Source organism: Mustela putorius, unplaced genomic scaffold (assembly GCF_011764305.1).
Source record: "Mustela putorius furo isolate JIRA1106 unplaced genomic scaffold, ASM1176430v1.1 tig00003901_pilon_pilon_pilon, whole genome shotgun sequence".
NCBI classification, from domain to species: domain Eukaryota; kingdom Metazoa; phylum Chordata; class Mammalia; order Carnivora; family Mustelidae; genus Mustela; species Mustela putorius.
The window spans coordinates 9,016,581-9,038,885 of record NW_025422049.1 but is presented as its reverse complement, the minus strand read 5'-3'; the positions used below and the strand labels follow the sequence as shown (position 1 = coordinate 9,038,885).

Below are 22,305 nucleotides of genomic sequence, written 5' to 3'. Positions count from 1 at the left end.
TTTGTCAAATGCCTTTGCTGCATCAATTGAGATGATGATGAAGGGGTTTTTTTCCCCTTTATTCTGTTTATGTGGTATATTACCTTGATTGATGTTCATTATGTTGAGCCGTCCTTGCATTCCAGGAATAAATCCTACTTGGTCATGGCATATAATTCTTTTAATATGCTGCTGAATTCTCTTTACCAGTATTCTGTCGAGGATTTTACATCATAAGGGATATTGGTATAGGGTTTTTTTTATACTATCTTTGGCTTTGGTTTCAGAGTAATGCTGACATTATAGAATGAGTCAGGGTGTGATCCCTCCTCTTCAGTTCTTCAGAAGAGTTTGAGAAGGGTTGAGGTTAGTTCTTTAAGTGTGTTGTAGACTTTACCAGTGAAGACATCAGGTCCAGAGATTTTTCTTCATCAGAAATTTTTTTTTTAAGATTTTGTTGGTTTGTTTTTTGGTTTGTTTGTTTATTGGAGAGAGAAAGGGAGCAGACAGGGGACGGGACAGAGGGAGAGAATCTCAAGCAAACTCTACACTGAACGTGGAATCTGACATGGGGCTCAGTCCCATGACCCCGAGATCATGACCTGAGCCAAAGTCAAGAGTCAGACACTCAACTGACTGAGCCATGCAGGTGCCCCAGAATTTTTTTTTTTTTTAAGGTAGCCTCCATACCCAGCACGGAGCTGACATGGGGCTCAAACTTACAACCCTGAGATCAAGACCTGAGCTGAAATCAAGAGTCAGTTGCCCAACTGACTGAGCCACCCAGGGGCTCCCATTGGAAAATTTTTGATTACTGATTCAGTCTCCTTACTAGCTATAGAGCTATTCAGATTTTTCCTTTTTTTTTCATGGTTTTGTCTTTGTAGGCTTTGTGTTTCTAGGAATTTGTTCATTTCATCTGGGTTATTTAATTTGTTGGCATTCAGTTTTCATAGTACTCTCCTATAATCATTTTTATTTCTATAGAATTGGTAGTAATGTAATTTTCATTTCTGATTTTAGTAGTTTTGATTGTTCTTTTTTTGTATTAGTCTTTCTAATTAAAGGTTGTCAATTTCAGTGACTTTTCAAAGAACCAAACTTTGGTTTCATTGCTTTTCTCTATTTCATTTACCTCTGCTTAATCTTTATTTCCTTCCTTCTGCTAGCTTTGGGTTTAGCTCCTCTCTTTCTAGTTCCTTAAGTTATAAAATTATGTTGTTGAATTGAGATCTTTCCCATTTTTTAATGTTGTGTTTATCACTATAAATCTGCTACTTGACACTGCTTTTGTTGTGTCCTATAAGTTTTCCTTTATCTCTAAGGGTGTTCTTATTTCCTATTTGATTTTTTTCTCTTTGAATCTTTGATTTTTTAAGTGTTTAGTCTCCACAGATATATATATTTTCCCTCTTTTCTTCTGTTATTAATTTTTAACTTTATCTCATTATGGTTAGAGAAGATACTTTGTATGATATCTGTCTTTTTAAATCTTTTGAGACTTAATTTGTGGCCTAACATGCCATCTATCCTGGAAAATGTCCCATGAGCACTTGAGAAGAAAGCATAAAGCATATTGTTGTTCGGTAGAGTAGTCTGTATATGTCTGTGAGATGTAATTGGTTTATTGTGTTCTTCAAGTCCTCTATTTTCTTCCTTCCTTACTTCTGTCTGCTTGCAGTGTCTAGTATTGAGAGTGGGGTATTAAAGTCTCCAAGTGTTACTGTAAAACTATTTCTTCTTTGAGTTCTGTTCATTTTTCCTTTGTTTATTTTAATGGTCTGTTATTAGGTGTATAGATGTTTATGATTGTTTTATCTTCTTGCTGTACTGGACCTTTTATCAGTATACAATGTCATTTTTGTCTCTTGTGAACTCTTAAAACTTTACGTCTATTTCATTCAATATTAATATACTCACCCCTGCTCTCTTTTGGTTACTATGTACATGGAATCTCTTTTTCTGTTTTTCATTTTCAGCCCCTGTGTGTCTTTGGATCTAAAATAAATCTCTTGTAGACTGCATATAATTGGATCATAATTTTTTAATCCATTCTACAAATCTCTTTTGATTACATTTTAATCCACTTACATTTCAAGTAATTACTGATAAGGAGAGATTTCATTCATTCTGTTATTTGTTTTCTTATATGCCTTAGAGCTCTTTAGTCTCTCATTTTTTGCATTACTGTCTCCTGTTTAATTAATTTTTATGGTGAAATAGTTAAATTTGTTTCCCATTTCCTTTTGACTGTATTCTTCAATTCTATTTTTGTGGCTTTCATGGGGATTATATTTAACATCCTGAAGTTATAACACTCTAATTTGAATTTATACCCATATAACCTCAATACCATACCAAAAATCTGCTGCTTTAATAGCCCCATCCCTACCATTTTTAGTTGTTGATGTTGTAGAATTATATCTTTGTACATTGTATGTCCAAAAAAATAAGCTAATAATTTTTAACACATTTAGTCCCTTAAATTATATAGAAAATAAAATCATTACACGTGATGAGTCACTTCTCTCTTGATGCTTTCACAATTCTCTCTTTGTCTTTGGCTTTTGACACTTCGATTTTAGTGTGGTTCAATATGGGTCCCCTCGACTTACCTACTTGGAATCTTTTGATCTTCTTGGATGTTTATAATCATTGGGAAGTTTCCACACAGTATTTCTTCAGATATTACCTCCTCCCCTTTCCATCTCTTCTCCTTTCAGGGAGTCCTACAGTGTGTGTGTTGGTCCACTGGGTGATGTTCCACATGATTTTTTTTTAAGATTTTATTTATTTATTTGCCACAGAGAGAGAGAGAGAGAGAGCACAAGCAGGGGGAATAACAGGCAGAGGGAGAAGGAGAAGCAGGCTCCCCACAGAGCAGGGGGAGCCCGATATGGGACTTGATCCCAAGACCCTGGGATCATGACCTGAGCAGAACTTAAGCATAACCTGAGCTTAACTGACTAAGCCACCCAGGGGCCCCAACATGCTTGTAGTATCTTCCAGTTCTCTATTACCTCTGTCTGCTCAAATCCACCTTTGAATCCTTCCAGTGAATTTTCATTTTACTTATCATATTTTTTAGCTCCAAAAATTTGGTTTCTTTTTAAGTTTTCTCCCTCTTCACTGATACTGAATTTGTCCATACGTCGCTTTCTTGACTTTCTCCACATCTCCCTTTAGTTCTTTAATCATCAAGACAGTTGTTTTAAAATATTTTTCTAGTAGGTCTACTATCTGGTCTTTTTTGGGGACAAGTTTCCATTGGGTTATTTTTCTCCTTTGAATGTACTGAACTTTCCCGTTTCTTCACATGCCTTATGATTTGTTGTTGTTGAAAACTGGACATTTGGACCTGATACGGTGGAAATCAGATTTCCCATTCTGGAAATCAGATTCTCCCCCTTTCCCAGGATTTGCTGGGTTTTGTTTTTAATTATTCTAGACTGTCTCTGTGCCATGGATCAGCCTGAGTGTAAATTTAGGCTCTTCTCAGGTCTTTTCTGAACCTGCTCCTTACCTGGGTATGTGTGGTGAGTTTCCAATTTCCCTCCTGTATGCTGTTGCTTTTGAGTGTCCTTGTCTTCAGTGTCTAGCTCCCAAGAGGAGAGAAAGAAAAATAGAGGGGAGAGATCTTTTAAATCCCCTGGAAGTCACTTCAGCCAGGGTACGCAGGAGCAACAAAATGGCCACAGCAGGGGCAACGCGTGGGTGTCCCAGTCTAAGTGTCTGCCTTTGGCTCGGCACGATCCCAGGGTCCTGGGATGGAGCCCCACATGGGGCTCTCTGCTCTGCAGGGATCCTGCTTCTCCATCCCCCTCTGTCTGCCACTCTGCTGCTTGTGTTCTCTCTCTCTTTCTCCCTCTGTCAAATAAATAAATAAATAAATAAATTTTTAATTTCAAAAAAAAATGGCCACAACCTCTTTGTACCTCTATGATGAGAAACAGTGGTTGGAGCACAGGCCCCAAGATTTAGGAGATGGGGTCCTTCTTGCCCCTTCTGGCTCCCGCAAGCTGTTCCAGGAACATGTGCCAGCTGCCTGCCATGGGGCTGAGGAGTAGGAAAGGAGAGGCTGAAATTGACCAAGAGCTGAAATTGAATACAAATCAAACTGAAAATCAATTGACTGCTGAAATCAAAATTGACTGCAATTTTCTGTCCAAGCCTTCCCCTACAAGTTGTAAGCTTTAGCTAGATTTCTGGTGCTCTACCCCCTTCTCAGAATCCTCTCCATTATCTGTTTTTATCAAGGTAGAATTCAAACGTACAGTTAACTTTGTAATATATTTTTAAAGAATCAGATTACAAAACAGGGTTTAGTGTGACCTCAGCTTTGTAAATAATATGTGCCTGGAGAATAGATTAGAAGGAAATATATGAAAATGTGAATAATGGCACTCGCCAAGTGGTAGGATTACGATTTTTATTTTCTTCTCCCATTCCTATAACTTCCACATAGGTTTCTGTAATTTCTTATAAAGAAGGAAATGATCCTTTAAAAAAGTACAAAGCTCTCCTCTGGGTGTGTATTCAGTTGGGAGCACAATCATGACCATGTTCCTCAGTGGATAACAAAGGAGTTAGTGGCTTACCTGTCCCCACTTTTCCCTTCCACTAAGTAAAAGCCAGAACTTACTTTCTTTACAGGTAAACGCCAAAGAGCTCGATCCAAAATATGCTCATATCCAAGTCACTTACGTGAAGCCCTACTTTGATGACAAAGAACTCACAGAAAGAAAGACCGAGTTTGAAAGAAACCATAATATCAGCAGATTTGTTTTTGAAGCTCCTTACACATTGTCTGGCAAAAAACAAGGTTGCATAGAAGAACAGTGCAAACGCCGCACAATCTTGACCAGTAAGTAGGACTTTGCGTGATAACATTTTGTTTGATTTGGTTCTTTGTGATGCACGCCAGTAACAGGTGGCAAGCAGGAGGACGTGACGTGTAGTTATAATCCTTCACTGTCTGCTGCTCACCCACTAGCTTGCACCAACTTAGCGATGTTCTAGACCATTGTCGCCCCTTATGTAATGGGTGACTGAATGCCTCGGGGTGCTTAGAGAGCGCACAGTGGGGACAATTCAGCATAATGGAGTTTTTCCTTTGACTTGACTGTTGGAACAGAGGATTTGTTTCCGAGATAACAAATCAACGTGAACCTTTTAACAGCTTCCAACTCCTTCCCGTACGTGAAGAAGAGGATCCCTATCAGCTATGAACAGCAGATCAATTTAAAGCCCATTGATGTTGCTACTGATGAAATCAAAGATAAAACGGCAGAGCTTAACAAACTTTGCTCCTCTGCTGACGTCGACATGATTCAGCTCCAGCTGAAATTGCAAGGCTGTGTCTCGGTACAGGTAGGTCCGTTGCTGAATGCATCCTAAGTGGTTCCCGATGTTCTCGCTTTCCTGAGGGCACCGAGCAAGCATAACTTGGCAATTGTGTGTTCCGCTTTTAGCGAGTGCAAAAGCCCATGCATTGTCCTCGGTGAACAGAAGGAAGGGAGGCTCAGTGTCTATCAGTTTCACTTTATGGTAGAAGACTTTAGCGTAAAGCCCTGCAGCGGTAGCCAAGCTCTGTGTTTCCAGAGCTGAAGCCATTAAGTAAGTTGTTTGAATAGCGTCTTTGCAGATTACTGGCTTTAGTCATTTTTTTCAAATAAACTTCCAGTAAGAAGAGTAAATATGGTCCTCAGATTTTTAATGTATTTAGGGTTTTTTTTTTTTTTTTAAGAGAAATGCAGGGTGCCTGGCTGGCTTAGTCAGGGGAATGTGCATCTCTTTGATCTCAGTGTTGTGAGTTCGAGCCCCTTATTGGGAGTAGAGAGTACTTAAAAAAAAAAATGAAATCTGAAAAAAAAAAAAGAAAAAGAAAAAGACAGAAATTACTTTCTGATTACATTCTAACCACTCTCTCATTTTTCTCCCTTTGTGTTTTAGGTAAATGCTGGTCCATTAGCATATGCAAGGGCTTTCTTAAATGATAGTCAAGCTACCAAGTATCCACCTAAGAAAGTAAATGAGTTGAAAGACATGTTTCGGTAAGTGCTGTGTCCTTTTCCCGTTAGACCTCTATCCTTTTATTCTCATGTTCTTCTTCATAGAAACCAAAATATTCACCTAGTAACATCCCTCCCCCAAAAATGGACATTCTCCATTCTCTTTTACTATATTTAGGTGAACTGCTAATGGTACTTTAAGCAGCGAGGAAACGCACACTGTCTTTCTCACTGCGGGTCATTAACGACATCCTAGCATCCCAAGAGATGAAACATGCCAGTTTCCTTTATCCCTTTAGATATTGTGACACAAAAGCAAGCCTGCGTTTATTCTGTGCTTTCCTCCTCCGCCTGACTGACTTCATCTTACAGCATTTCAGACCATTTAGGGTAGGAACAAAAGTTGAACTGGAAGGGTTGGAGAGGCTTGCGTGTGTCCCGTGTTCTTACTTCTGCCTGGGATTCTTCCGGTCCAAGGCCACACGGTACCGTGGCTCAAGTGAGCATCCCAGTAAGCTAGGGCATATCTGAATGGTCTTGCATTAGAAGACAGTCTGTTTAATATATTTGAAAAGCTTACATTTGGAAAAGAGAGACTGTTGAGTAAAATGGGCCAAGGGGAAAGATGATAACTCAGCCACTCGTTTGCTCCCAACGTATTTCACTTACTTTTTCTGTCTGTGTGTCATCAACTCTTCCGGATTACAGAGTGACCAGTAGTCACTCATTCACCAGTATTTATTAATGCCTGGCATGTGCAGAGAGATTCTGCTTGTTGCTATGACAGGGATACAAACCAAATGGGCAATGAGGTACTTTGTCCCCTAAGACCTTTGCTCTCGTCATGGATATTACACACAAACGCGTGAATGATGGACAAAGGCTTTTCGCTTTTTTAAATTATTTTTTAAATTACTTTAAAATATTGAAGTATAGTTGACAAACAGTGTGGTGACTCAGGCATATGACAGACCGATTTGACAATTCCCATATCACGCAGTGCACACCACGCTGTGTGGTCACTCCATCTGTCACCATACGTTATTACAGTATTATTGGCTATATTCCCTATAGGCTGTACTTTTCATCCCTGGGCCTTACTTATTTTATAACAAGAAGTCTGTACCTCTTAATCCCCTTCACCAATTTCACCCATTCCACCCCGCCCCCGATCTTTGTCTCCACTCCCAGTCCGGGACAGATAATTCCTACCTATAACACCCAGCACTGTGCAGGAGACATTGTAGTCCCCAAATAAATTATTTTCGAATGCATGACTTATTATCTACCGATGCGAGTTAATGTATGTACAATTTTAGCTGACTTGATATCATGATTTAATATCAGCTGATTCAATATCATTTAATACCATGATTTAATATCATCTGAGCAAATAGTCTTTCTGGAAGGTCACTGTTTCAAGCCAGGTTTTAAAGGAGACAAGAAATCCGAGGGGAAACGTGGGAAAGAAAGGAAAAAGGAATTTCGGACTTAGGAAATGGCATTAGCAAAGACGCAGTGAGAAAATACAGGATTCCAGTCTTCCCTCTAGGCAAGCCACACTTAAAGTGAATATCAAACTGATGGTCAATGAGACTTTCTAGGAATAAACGATGAATCCCTTATCTTCGCTCTTTGTCCACAGGAAATTCATACAGGCATGCAGCATTGCCCTTGAACTAAACGAGCGGCTAATTAAAGAAGATCAAATTGAGTACCATGAAGGGCTCAAGTCAAATTTCAGAGACATGGTGAAAGAATTGTCTGACATTATCCACGAGCAGGCAAGTATTAACATAGTTGATAACAAAAACATGACCTGGAGCCCCTCACGTGTACTTAGCAAAATCTAGTCATTCGAGATGCATCACCTTGAAATTAGTCCGTCTCTGTTTTCAAATTTGCTCCTATTATCTTTGGTCATTTAAATGATATAATGCAAATCGAATTTAAAATAATTACCTGAAGCAATTGCTAAAGCAATTATCAGTAATAAGCCATTTTGTTCTTCGGGCTGTGGTGCTGTTAGAAGTTAACTCACTGAATGGATCTACTGGAAACACGGGTAAGAGTCTCTCAAGAAGGGTCCTAAAGGAGTGAGATGATTGGCACAGGAGCCAAACCCCTAAGAGTATCTCTGTCTTGGCCGTAAAAAACTACAGATACTATTATTTAGGTGACATACTCTGAAGCTTCCAAAATTTGAGAAATGTCTTAGCATTTTCATCTGTGACGGAGTGTTCACGACCATGCAGCTAACTGCAACCTAAAAATCCGGAAGCCAAGACCCGTTCACCACGTACAGCCACATTATGTCACAGTGAAGTAGTTAGAACTTTCATACCCCTGAGCCTGCCAGCCCTCTGTCCCCCGCACCACCCAGGACTTCTATGCGTCTGCTTGTCTTCAACGCAAGCACTCCTGGGTTATCCTGGGAAACTTCATTTTGATGCTGGAGTCCTGACCACTGTGTACATGGGTTGTCACTCAAGTATTTTATGTCTTCAACACATTTGTACAAGTCCCAGCACGATGATCTAGTCCTTCAGCAACTGAACCTGTGAAGTTTCATTTCCTTACTCATGGAAATAGCCACCAAGATAAATATTTGTTTCAGAAACTCTTCAAACTCTGAATTTTGAAGAAAGCAAGGTTTCTTCAAAGAAACAAGGATAACTACAACCCTTTAGAGAACACATGTTAAAGCTCGTTCCAGAACCTTTCTCTGTCCTGGTAGCTGCCTTTCAGCGATTGCGCGCTGTGGGAAATTGAGTTACAGTTAGCACAAGGTTGCACTGAATGACCAGGAATCTCATTTTCCAGCCACTGTCATCTTCTCAGCATGAGGAAGTTAGCCAGCCAGACCTTCATTGTCCCATCTGTTCAGTGAGACTGCTTACCCCCCTCTCCCCTCCTTGCCCGTTCTCCACATCTGGGAATCTTGTTGGCCCGAGGAGTCTGGAATCAGTACTCCATTTCTTCTTTTGGCCATCTTTACTTCTGTTAGCCCATTTAGGAGGGAGTATGAACTGTTCCAAGGTGCCCCTCTGTGGTTCAGTGTTCAGAGATCCTTTTTGGTCTCGAAGCAACCAGGTGGTCAGGACGGGGAAGGCAGGAAGACATGTCATTTCTTTATTCCCTGCCTCTCAAGCTCAGCCCGTGGGTAGCAGAGGGCGTATACCTTTCTGTGCCATCACTGCTCTGAGGCAAATAGATGACATAGTTAGTTCTGAGGAGCTGTCCAGTGTTACAGATTTCCGCTTTTCATATTCCATAGAAAATCAGCAAAAGATCCTTCACAAAAGATACAATAATGACACATGTTTTAAGCCAATGTGTAGTACATTGCAATTATCCTGGTTTCCAGGCAACTGCATGACTTAGCCTTAAACTCTGAACTACTCAAATGGGAAACAAGTTATTTAATTTACTGTTGTGACAGTGATCAGGATATGTAGAGTGGCCATTTTATACAGTTCTTTCCCCCGCGAAGCTTGGGTTTTGCAGATCTGCTGTCCCATTTTTTGTCTGTCTCATTTGATTCCCTAAACCATGGCTCTTCTGTTGAATTGGAGAGACCACTGTTGTAGACCCTTGAAATTATATGTTGTTAGATAAGCCAGGAAAAAAATCTTAGTTTCTTTTTTTTTTTTTTTTAAAGATTTTTATTTATTTATTTGACAGAGAGAGATCACAAGTAGGCAGAGAGGCAGGCAGAGAGAGAGGGGGGGGGAAGCAGGCTCCCTGCCGAGCAGAGAGCCCGATGCGGGGCTCGATCCCAGGACCCTGAGATCATGACCTGGGCCGAAGGCAGAGGCTTTAACCCACTGAGCCACCCAGGCGCCCCTTAGTTTCTTTTTTAAATTTAATTTTATTTACATTCAGTTAATAAACACAGAGTGCATGATCTGTTTCAGAGGTGGAGGTCAGCGATTCAGTGCTCTATCACACCCAGGGCTCATTCCATCATAGGCCCTCCTTAACGCCCGTCACCCACTTACCCCAGCTCCCCCCCACTCCAGCAACCCTCAGTTGGTTTCCCATGGTTAGGGGTCTCTTTTGGTTTGTCTCCCTGTGTGATTTTGTCTTGTTTTATTGAAAAAAATCTGAAGTTTCTATTGGTTTATGTTTATGTAAGCTGTCCCATCATAATGCATCGTGTTTAGGTGTGCCCTAACCATTGACTTTATAGTGAATTTTTATAATTCAGCATTTTCTATTAGATTCTCACAAAACAGAGCCTTTTTTCAGTCCTACACTTGGAGATACGTTATTTCCCGAAGGAAAATAAAATAATACAAAATAAAATAAAGTATACTGGATAGTGCAATATAAATCATTCTGTTGTGTCCCATAAATGATTACTTGACAAAAGATATATCTTATGTGTGTGTATATGTATATATGTTTATTGTGTGTGTGTGTATGTGTGTGTGTATATATATATATATATATATATATATATATAATTTACTCTTCACCCCTTTCAGTGTAATCGTTATAGTATATCGAAAGATACAGTCCTTTGTAAAACTTCTTCAAGCTTTTGACTTTTAGAAGGGGACTTAAAGGGGAACCTGGGTGGCTCAGTGGGTTAAGCCTCTGCCTTCAGCTCAGGTCAGGATCTCAGGGTCCTGGGATCAAGCCCCGAATCGCATCGGGCTCTCTGCTCAGCAGGGAGCCTGCTTCCCGTCCTCTCTCTGCCTGCCTCTCTGCCTACTTGTGATCCTTCTCTCTCCGTCAAATAAATAAATAAAATCTTTTAAAAAAATAATTCAAATTATGAATTGCAGATGTCTTAATTAGAGTTAGTGGTGGCCACTGTAGGGTCTGGTATGTTTTGTTTTCTACACAGTGAGTCCCGTATTGTCTTGTCACATCTGACAGATGTGGATAAACAATTAGTCATCTCTTAAATCTCTGCTCGGCTTCCAGATTAATATCATGGGTTACGATTTTTTAAGAGGAAATTTCTCTATTACAGACTTTCTCTAAGACCTACTTCGTAGCAACACAAATGATATGACTCATTACTGTCATCATAGACCAGTTTGTGAGCTTAATACTGAAGTTTCAAAGCTAACTTGAGAACCGGGTAGTAAAAGCTTGAGACCTAAGTTGGAATCATACAGTAAAGAGATGGGATGTGATATGTATGGTATTCTTTTCTTCCGTCTTTCTTTCTTTCTTTTTTTTTTAAGTAGGCTCCACACCCAACGTGGGGCTTGAACTCACGACCCCAAGACCAAGAGTCACATACTCCATCTACCGACTGAGCCAGGCACCCCTTCTTTCCTTCCATCTAATCAAGCATATTTGATCACACAAAATGGAAAGTTTTAAAAACATCTATACCAATATGAATATATGTTTATATGCTTATGGGACATAAAATTTACATCTCATAGTGTGAAGTTCTTCATTTCCGTGAAAAGCCTTCTGTGTCAATCAGCTCACATAGTTCTTGCGTGCCTTTAGAATAGAAATAGGCACTTGTGACTTTATTTAAGAATATTTTCCAAGTCTCCAGGGAAGCAGCATGGGTATCTGTGTGTTAGAAAAGCCCCACCAGTGATTCTGAGAGCCATGGTTTAGAGCTCTTGTTACAATCATTGGTTTTAAAAATACATATATTTGAAAGATTGCATTGCCTCTCATTTTTTCTTGAATTTTGCATTTTACAATCTCCTGTTTTTCTTAATGAGTAACCAGATCTTCTCTGCTTTTTTGCTATGCTGCCTTTGTAACACAGCTTTGAAGACTGAAGTCGGTAATGTTATTCTTCGCTCTTTCTGTTTTATGTCATTTTGAATAGCTCCATGTCAGTGACAAATTGAAATTTGCCTGTAATTTCATATACACATACTTTTTTGACCATGGCTGTTTTGCTTTGTGATAAACATGCAGGCTTTTTTCCCTTTTGTTTTAGATATTACAAGAAGACACGATCCATTCCCCCTGGATGAGCAACACGTTCCATGTATTTTGTGCGATTAGTGGTACATCGAGCGACCGAGGTTATGGTTCCCCAAGATACACTGCTGAAATCTGAGGACATGTAGATCCCAAGTGACAATGAGACTGACCTTTCTCAGGAAAAATCGGAGCTGTGCAAATGTTAAAAATGGAAAGATTTGATAGACATGAAGTGTTTCTTCCTGACACCAAAATTTTCATGCTTTCAAACAGGGTGCTTACGTATTTGTAAATAGTTAAGCAACTTGAAAGTGCCTGGAAAATTGCACCACTGTGCTTGGTTTGTACTTTTTTAGGTAAATCTATATACGGAGAAGTAGAGCTCAAAACCATTCATTCAATTTGCTTAATTATTGCTTCATATCATAATGGTACTGTGTAAAATTGTATAATGGAACACAATAAAAGGTTAAACTTATTTGTAATTAGAAGTGAAGGAAATAATACTTTGAACTTAGCATTTTTCTTGACAGGAAGCTTAATTCATGATCCTACTAATCCTTGCAGAGAAAAAAATTGATAAAAATTGCCGTAAAACATGGACATTTCAAATTGGGGAGGTAATTGGAACTCCTGCCTGCTAGGAGTCAAGATGAGGCTCAAGGAACCAGGATGGCTATATGTGGAAATACCAAACTTACTGTTCCTTCAAGTTTTGATGCAGTGACACTGGGTGACCAAGTTGGTCTCTCTGTGCCTTCCAGGACAAGGGATTGGTGTGTGACCTAGCTCGCCCTAGGAAGTGGCCTTTGCCCCTGCAGAGCTTCATCATCTAGGGCTATCCACAAAGCCAAGTAAAACATTTCTGAGAATTTATAGTCAGAACATCCTATGCAAGTTCAAAGCTTTCAAAGTAGAAGAGTCAGGGAGGCATTTTGTAAGGACTATTTTTTTGTCTGTGTACAAGATTAGCAAGTATTTTGATAGAACTGGACAGTTGCAGCATTTGGAGGGGTGGGGAGTCAAGATACGTACCCACCACCGATCTGACGACTTGCCAGCTAGGGATTCCATTTCTAACTACGTAGACCTCTCAGACTCCCTACATCATTCAGGACCCACGGAGCTGTAAAGGACTTTTTTTTTTTTTTTTTAGCTTGAATTATCCCTATAATTTTGGCCACCTTTCATGTAAACTCTAAGTTCAAGACATAATTTCCTTATCAAGTTTAGCCAGTTTCACGTAGGAAAAAAAAAATGTGAAATCTAAATGAATTGCCAGGAACCTTGGCTTTTCTCCTGCTTTGTGATCAAGGAAGTCTTAAAGACAATGCCCCTGGCTGGGCATTTTTCCTTACGTGTCATCTTTAAGCTTTTTAAGGGAGCAGGCCATTATTTATTGAAGTTTTAATTTTGTATTTTCACAGGGGATTCCAAAGTATTGCAGAAGCAGTTTGTAATTCCTTAATACCTTGGAGTAAGGCTGTAGCGTTCCTTTCACCTTCAGAGTGATTGGATTTGGTTTGTACGGGAAAGGAGCCATCACCTAGAGCAAATGCTCCCACCTGAGAATGAAGCATCTTGGGAGAATGGGAGTGCTCCTTAGTCAATAACTAGTCCCTCCAGGGCCCCCAGCACAGCATTACGTACCATGGGTAATTTTTTGTCAAGTTTAGTAAGTGACCACTGCACTCAAGGAGCTTGCCACATAGTGGAGGCAAGATAGACACAGAATTCAATGTAATACAAGAACCGACAACAGGAGCCAAGAACAGTTGTCTGGGAGCATCGCCAGGTGAAGGCCACTGGGCATAAGCCATATCACCTCCAAGGACTGAGAGGTCACTGGATGGTAGTGTTCGGGGATGGTTTTGTGGATCAAAGGGAGTTCTGAACAGGCTTTCAAAAATGAGCAGGTAGCCTTGGCAGGAGGAAGATGGCATGCAAAGACATGAAACGAATTAGCAGAAGCTCAGGAGATGGCGAGGAGATGGCTTTTGTCCAAGGGAGTGGTAGACGATGAAGTATAGAATGCAAGCTTGGCCCTGGGTTGTGGAAGGCCTTGAACGTCAGACTAATAATGTTTGGACTTTACTCAGTAAACACGGGGGAGGCAGGCAAAGGTTTTTAGACAGACCACTTGATTAAATGTTACTTTTAGGTGTTTAATCCTTTGCTTTGCTGTTGGATGTTTTGGAGGCAGAGAGAGATGGAAATACGGAAACCAGTTTGCAGTAATCTAGCCAGGAGACTCTAAACCCCTAGATAAGAACAAGCATGAAGAAGAAAGGACCAGTACAGGAGACACCCTGGGGAAAGACTGGGCCTGAGTTATTGATGACTAAGGAGAAAACAAGGGAGTGTTAAGGATAATTGTGTGACCCGTGGCCATTTGGATCTCCGGGTCATGACAATTTCCCTAGGTTCCTGCCTCCGACTTTTAGACTAAGGGCAGCAAGCTGTAGAGGATGAGGCAGGCTAGACTGGAGGAAGCCAGAAACTTGTGTTTGGAAACATGGCATGTATTAGGTATCATTGTTTATAGAGCTGAATGATTTCATGAAGTGATTTAGCCTTTACAAATTAATTCATATCAAAAAATGCACTGTACCGACCATTTCACAGTTCTGCCTGAATCCAATTCCCTCTGGAAGCTTCTGTTTTGGTAGTCTTTGGCCATATTGTAAAACAGGAACAAGTCAACATCACTAGTGTTTATCACTACAGTGACAACCCAAAGGGACAAAAACGATGCAACTTTTCCAAGTAACCAGCTGTCGCCAGTGGCATCATGTCTATGGACGAGATTGTTATTATCATCATATTTATGTGATCGGCCTGCTTATATAAACATTGTAAACATCTTTTTAAAAACGAAATAGAAAGCAGCAGTGGTAGCAACCGTCTTGGAACCTTGACCACCATATCATAGAACTGGAGGTGACTCATTGGTTAATGAAAAACTAAATAGGTCAGTGTAACAACCCAGACTTTTTCTATATAAATACTAGTTGTATCTGAGATGGAGAATCCGAGCAACGTATTGGAAAAATAGGAATTTCTCAACTCCTCAGAATATTAATAATCAGATAAGTATTTCAGGTTTCCAACCCACAAAATGGTGGACTATCTTCAGTCTTGGTCTTGCGCAAAAAGTACACATCTTCAGCTATCAAAACACAAAGGGAAAAGAATAGAATAGAAGTTGGTTGGGAATGGGGAAGGGGGTTGTGTAACAAGGCTCTTCCCCTATCCTCAGAGTTGGCCAATAAGAGCACTTTGTTTATCTGGTTCCAGTTACAATAAAGGCTTTTTTTCTACTCCCCAACCATGTAATGGTTGCGCTCTAAGCTTATGTATGTTCATCCAACTCCTGGTTGAAGTTGTGACTAAATTCAACAAAGTGTTTTGCTTCTGTGTATGGCATTTGAAGACATACCTGATGCTTTCCGCACCAGTGCCCCCCGAGCCATTTTTCCTCTTTACAGAGCTCTAATGCACATGCCATACAAGTCACTCACTGAAAATGCATGAGTCAGTGGTTTTTGGAATATTCAGAGTTGTGCAACCATCACCACAATTAATTTTGGAATATTTTATCACCCCAGAAAGAAACCCCATACATCCAAGCAGCCACTCTCCATTGCCTATAAATCACCCCCAACCCCCAGCCCCTGACAACCATGAATCTACTTTCTGTATCTGGCTTTGCCTATTCTGGACATTTCATATAAATGGAATCCTACAATATGTGAACTTCTGTGACTGGCTTCTTTCATTATGTCTTCAAGGTCCCTCCATTTTGTAGCACGGATCAATCTTGTTCTTTTTACAGCTGTATAATACTCCTCTATGTGGATACACCACATTTTATCTTTTCATCAATTGATGGACATCTGGGTTATTTCCATTCGGGGGCTATGATGAATGCTGTGAACACTTGGGTACAAGTTTTGGGGGAGACAGGCTTTCAGTTTTCTGAAAAGAAAAAAGAGGAGAATCACTAGGCCAGATGGCAACTCTCTGTTTAACCTTATTCTCTACAACACTTGCTATTATCTGCTTCTTTGATTATCACCTTCCTGGTGGGTGTGAACGGTCTCTCATTCTGGTTTTCATTTGCGGTTCTCTTATGGCTGATGATGATGAGCATTCTTCCGCGTGTTGATGAGCCATTTTGATATCTTCTCTGGAGATGTGTCTATTCAGATCCTTTACCAATTTTTTTAATTGGTTTGTCTTTTTATTGTAGAGTCATAGAAGTTCTTTATATATGTTCTAGATGCAAGTCCCTTATCAGATCTAGGATTTCCAAATAGCTCCAATTCTTGGGGCTGCCTTCCCACTTTTGTGATGGTGTTCTTTGAAGCACTAAAGTTTTTAATTTTGATGAAGTCCAATTTACCTGTTTTCTTTGGTTGCTTGTGCTTCAATGTTGTCTAAGAAGGTCATAGAGATTCAAGGTCATAGAGATGTACACCTGTGTTTTCTTCAAGTTTTACGGTTTTAACTCAGTTTCAGGTCTTTGATCCATTTCAAGATAATTTTTGTATATGGTATGAGGTAGGGATCCAAATTCATTCCTTTGTGTATGTTTACCTAGTTGTACTTCCACCATTTGTTAAAAAGACTATTCTGTTCCCCCACTGAACTGTCTTGGCAGCCTTATCAAAAATCAGTTGGCCCTAAATGCATGGGTTTGCTCTGGGCTCTCAGTTCTATTCCATTGATTATAGGTCTATCCTTATTCCAGTACCACGCTCTTGATTACTATAGCTTTGTAGTAAGATTTTTTAAATTTGGGGAGTGTGAGTCTTCCAGTTGTGTTCATTTTCAAGAATTTTTGGTTATGCTGGGCCCTTGAATTTCCATAATAATTTTAGATCAGAGCAGCTTGTCAATTTCTTTTGGGAAAAAAAAAAAAAGGCAGGGTGCCTGGGTGGCTCAGTGGGTTGGGCCTCTGCCTTTGGCTCAGGTCATGGTCTCAGGGTCCTGGGATCGGGGTCCGCATCGGGCTCTCTCTGCTCGGCAGGGAACCTGCTTCCTCATCTCTCTCTGCCTGCCTCTCTGCCTACTTGTGATTTCTCTGTCAAATAAATAAATAAACAAATCTAAAAAAAGAAAAAGGCAGGAGGAGCTGGGATTCTGGTAGGATTTGCTGAGAATCTATAATACAATTTGGGAATTTGGGAAGTATTGCCATTTTAATAATATTAAGCCTTTCATTTCTTTCAATAATGTTTTGGAGTTTTCGGTATACAAGTCTTGTATTTTGTTAATTTTGTTCCTTAAGTTTTATTCTTTTCAATGTTATAAAAAGAGTTGTTTTTTACTTCATTTTCAGATTGTTCATTGCTAGTTTATAGAAATACAACTGATTTTTTTATTTGACATTGAATTCTGAAACCTTGCTGAATTCATTTATTAGCTTTAATATGGGTTTTTTTGGTGAATTCTTTCGGGCTTTCTATATAACATCATGTCATCTAAAAATAGAGATAGTTTTATTTCTTTCCAATCTTGATTCTTTTTATTTCATTTTCTTACCCTAGAGCTTCTAGTAAAATACTGAATAGCAGTGGGGAGAGCAGACATCTTTTTCTTATTACTGATTGTTCCATGAAAGGGGGGAGGTATATGCAAAGTAACTTCCAAATGCCAAAGGAGCCGTAAGACTGAAGAAAAAGGCTGACAAATCCAGCCTGATAGGAAATGGTATATTAAGAAGACTTATAGTTCGATCTCTGCAATCCTACATTCCCATATAAGACCTCCTTTTATAACCTCTAGTTCCCTAGAGTAGGCTAAGGAGTCCATGTTAGGAGACCACCCAGGAGGAGTCCTAGAAAGGACCTCATTCCCCAAGGGTGTACTTAAGGGTATGGTTAAACAAAGAATGTGGGAGAAAGGGACCACTCGAGGCTTTAGGTCACAGAGAGGTCACCGAGGCAGATTTGTTCAAGATGGCGTTAGTCTGGTTCACACACTAACTGGTTGAAAGTTTTCAGTGTTCGACATTTTTTTTTTTTAGTTTACTTTTTAAATAATCTATACACCAAACTTGGGGCTCAAACTCATGACCATGAGATCGAGTCACGTGCTCTTCTGACTGAGCCGGCTGGCCAGGTACCCCCTAGTCTCTCAGTTTTAAGTATGGTGTTTGCTATGGGTTTTTCATAGATGCTTTTTATGAGATTGAGGAAGTTCCCTCCAATGTGATTTGAATCTTCTCTGATCCAGTTCTCCCAGTAACTATATGAGGCCTCTGACATACAAGGAAATCGATGACAAATGGCTTAGAAATGTACTTAAGATATCTATCAAATTAGGGATGAGGCCAAGGTAGAGCATGACTCCCAGTCCACAGTGTTTTCAACTGCCGTTTTCAACTGTTTGATCTCCTCCAATTTCATGCAACTTTCCAGAGAGACATCAAAAAGTTTCTCTCTCCCACCTGTTTACTGAAAAGATAAGCTCTAGAAGGGTGAAGCCTTGTCTGATTTTTCACCTGATGCCCCAGAACCAAAAAAGTTCCTGGCATGGAGCAAGTGCTTGATGAACCTCAAGTAAATAAAGCCAGTTTAGATAAGCAGATACTTCTGAAGCCTTCCTTATATGCAAGGCAATGTGGGCAGATATCTCAGCCCTCAGAGGAATTGTGGTTGAGGGAGATAAGACTTACATAAAAAGATTATATGAAGAGGTCTGATAATAGCAAATCAGTGGTAACAACAAGTGCTTGAATAGGTCAACACTTTCTAGAGGTAGAACAAAAAAAAGTTTTGCTGCTAGCTCATGATCACGTGGCTCATGGTCTTGGGTGGGTGGTGAGTTCAAGCCCCAGGTTGGGCATAGAATTAAAACAAAAATATTTTAAAGACTTTGTGGAGGAGACAGGGCATGAATGTGGCCTTGAAGGATGAGTAGGAATTAGCATATGTTTGCGTGTGTGTGTGTGTGTGTGTGTGTGTGTGTGTGTGTAGAAAGGAGAGTGTTTAACAGGAAGCTAAGAAATGTACTTCTTCATTTTAATTGTTATATGAACTCTGACCACTAACACCAATTGCTACTATAAGGAACATGCAAATAGTGCATATAAAATCAGGCAACATTCTTCGTCTCATTTTCCCTAGATTCCTTTATCCTTCGGTCGGAGACTGAAATAGAATTGATCAGCCTTTTGTTGTTGTTCAGAAAAGGAATGCTCAATTTGCCTCATTCCCCAGAGAGAACTGTTTCAGCCAACCTCAGTTGATTTCTCATCTACAAGTCTCATTCTTTATGTACTGTAATCTTTGGAATAACCACCGCTTTGGTAAATCTCATATGGTCAAGTCTTAAAGACTCTGGTCTCCTCCTGCCCACTGACTGCATGTACCTTTGACAGAAAACCGATGGAAGTTATCATATGAGCAGGTCAGGGCTGCACTGCGCCATTCAGCACAGGTGTGTTTGGTAAGCCACTGTGAGCCAGGCATATGAATGATCAAGGCAGGAATCGGGGTTGGATAGGCAGATGGGATAGGACAGTCTAGCAGATAATCCAAGGGTTGTCTTTTCCTGTCGATATCTGGACTGAGTCCTCTCAATTCTTGAAGGGAAAATGTCCTATGTCTTTTGGAGGAACGTGAAATACATTGCCTGGTACTGACATATTTGAGCATTTAATAAGGCAAAAGAAAAACAAAGCCAATATAAATGTGGAGTTATGTTCTATGCAAAGCTGGCCAGGTCCTATGGTCCTGATGCAGTGCATTTTTTCAGGATTTTTCCATAGCATAGTGAGGATCCACGATGCCTCTAGAGCCAGATAATAGCACTATGTCCTCCCTCCTTGTCTTGAACTAAATTTAAACACACGCACAAAAGAAAAAGGAGGATAAGAGGTAGAAGGGCTGAGTTGACAAAGTCATGCCCATCAGAACAAGTACAGTGACAACAAATAACTTCCAGAGGGAAACCTTGCTGTACTTCGTTTCTCCACCAGCCCCCAGTAGTTACAGGAGCAGATGAATACAATTCGAGTCCCGTGTGAGAGTTGGTTTATCATGGGAATCATTTTGGATATTTACACAGAACGTTTTGTTTCTGAAAATAAGGAACTGGACCCCAGTTCCACCACCTCCTCTTCCTTTATTATAGGAACAGAACTCAATCCAAGTTTCAGCCCTCCAAGGAGAATCTTCAGGAGAGAAAATGCCAATTCTCTCCTCTTTGGTTTAACTATCTTGTGATTTTCTCATTTCCCTTTGAGCTGCCACCGCCATGATGGCCCCCAGGGATGAGTGAGGCTGAGTGAGAATCCCAGCTCTCTGAGCTGTGGGACCTTGGACACCTCAACCTCTCTATGCCTTCCTTTTCTCATCTCTAAAATGGAGGGACGAGTTACACCTGCCTCCTCACTTGAAAATTCAACGAAGTACATAAAGCGTAGAGAATGATATCTGGCACATCTATGTAATTGTTACATCCATGTACATGTTAGCTAGAACTATACCTACCACAAAGCATAGCACAATTTTGCCAGCCACAACACCTTCCATATCTCTAGACCCATCCTTCCATTCTAAGTGGAAATGGGCTAGGGACAATGGATGGGTCAAGGTCAGGCAATTTTTACCATTTGATATTCCACAGACCACCTCCGGCCTCACTAGACCTTGCCATATGATGGAGATCTATGCCCTCGTGCAGGGGCCTTATGTCCTTTGTGGTACAAGCACTGACAAAGATACACAGGTGCTGGCTGTTAACAAGGGCTGCCATATTGGTACCTCTTAGCGGAATATCACCCTTGCCCTGTGTCTGTCTTTCTGAACAGAATCTGGTTATTTAGAGGTTCCAAACACATTTGAGCACTAAGTAGTGGTCCCTTACGCCCCCACAACTATAGGGCCTCTCTGCTTTGTGGCACCTCCTCCAACCTTCCACTATGAGAACTATGCCAAAGTGATTTTGGACTTGAAATTGAACTCGTGCAATGTGCTCCCTCCGTATTCCCTCTCTCGAGTCTCTAACACACAGCCTCCTTCAACTGAGTTTAATTTATAGCTCTCATTTGGATTTCTGCTGTCAGCACTCACACATAAATATTTGGCAGGTCTCCGGGCGCCTGGAGGGACTCAAGTCAGTTGAGTGTCCCAACTCTTGATTTTGGCTCAGGTCACGATCTCAGAGTCGTGCGATCAAGGCCCGTGTTGGGTCTGCTTGGAGTTCTTTCCCCCTTTCCCTCTGCCCCTCCCCACCACATGCTCTCTAAATTAATAAATAAATGAAATCTTAAAAAAAAAAAAAACCTAATCTGCAGCTCTCTTGAAATATATCAGAAAGGTTCTCAGAATTCCCCTTCTGCATCTCCTACTCATTTCTCTATAGCTATAGAAACATAGAAACCCTATAGGGGAAACTACCCAACCAACCTTATTAGAAGACATTGTATTCTCACTTTGGGTGATGGGACTTGGAGCTGAGGTCTACTGGTTCCTTGCTGCATTTTACTTATTTTTTAAAGTCATCTCTACCCCAGCGTGGGGCTTGAACTCACACTGAGATCAAGAGCCTCAGGCTCGACACTACCGAGCCAGCCAGGTGCCCTTCCTTGCATTTTAGTCCTGTGCTGGCCCCTGCCTCCCAATCCCCTCCTCAACTCTGTCCTCCCACACTCAGTTCTTTTATTTCTTCGAGGGCACCTCGTTACTCTGATGCTGGGTACTAGGCTCCCGCCATCCGCTATCTGGATGACCCAGTTTCCACAACCACGACCCGTGAATCCTCCTCGGCTCACCTACGGGCATTTCAGGAAGTCTGCAAGGGCTACAACTCATAGACCCTGACACTTAGCCAAGTCTACATGAGGTATACTTCTTGCAGTAGAAATGACCATAATTTCCCTTTCTCCACCCCAGAATCCGAAACAGTTCTCAGAGATGATACCTTTCTGCCCTCGGGTTTCCTCCCTGCCATGTGTTCCCCAGCAAGGATTTCTTCCTTCACATGTCCATGAGCAAATCTGTCTCAGCCCCCACTCTGCTTCTTCCTCCTGCGTGGACACTGCGCCATCCTTAGGAAGTTGGCTACCTCACCAACCCACCCTCTCTGCCAGGATGTGGCGGAGTGGGGTGGGGTATCTCACACTTCCCCTTTCCAGGAGGCCAGTGGCCCCTTCTCCACTGGCCCCCTGCTGGCTGACCTCACATGCTCACTTTGGCTATTAGTTTGCTTAACAGTCGCTTAGCTCTTAGAGCAGGAGTTCTTCATGGGGAGGGATTGTGCTCCCCTGGGGACATTTTTAGTTGTCACAGTAGGAAGTGGGCAAGCCTGCTTTGCAAGGGAAGCCCCCCTGCCCCAGCGGACGACAAAAGTCTCCCCAGCCCCTAACGTCAGTAGCGCAGGAGTTGAG

The 22,305-nt window shown here is 41.0% G+C and overlaps 1 protein-coding gene across 4 annotated transcripts in view; it reads left to right on the top strand.

Moving 5' to 3' along the window:
• DOCK11 (dedicator of cytokinesis 11) overlaps window positions 1-15,667 on the top strand; it is a 191,553-nt gene extending 175,886 nt beyond the window's left edge. For 3 of the 4 annotated variants that reach the window (XM_045068324.1, XM_045068323.1, XM_045068322.1), the window contains 5 exons: window positions 4,633-4,843; window positions 5,159-5,349; window positions 5,932-6,032; window positions 7,636-7,774; window positions 11,920-15,667. In XM_045068324.1, coding sequence (XP_044924259.1) covers window positions 4,633-4,843; window positions 5,159-5,349; window positions 5,932-6,032; window positions 7,636-7,774; window positions 11,920-12,042 — 765 coding nt within the window. In that variant the 3' untranslated portion in view covers window positions 12,043-15,667. Of the gene's footprint in view, window positions 1-4,632; window positions 4,844-5,158; window positions 5,350-5,931; window positions 6,033-7,635; window positions 7,775-11,742; window positions 11,761-11,919 lie in introns of all 4 variants that reach the window. The other variant, XM_045068325.1, reaches the window with a different exon arrangement.
• Window positions 15,668-22,305: the final 6,638 nt, after the last annotated feature.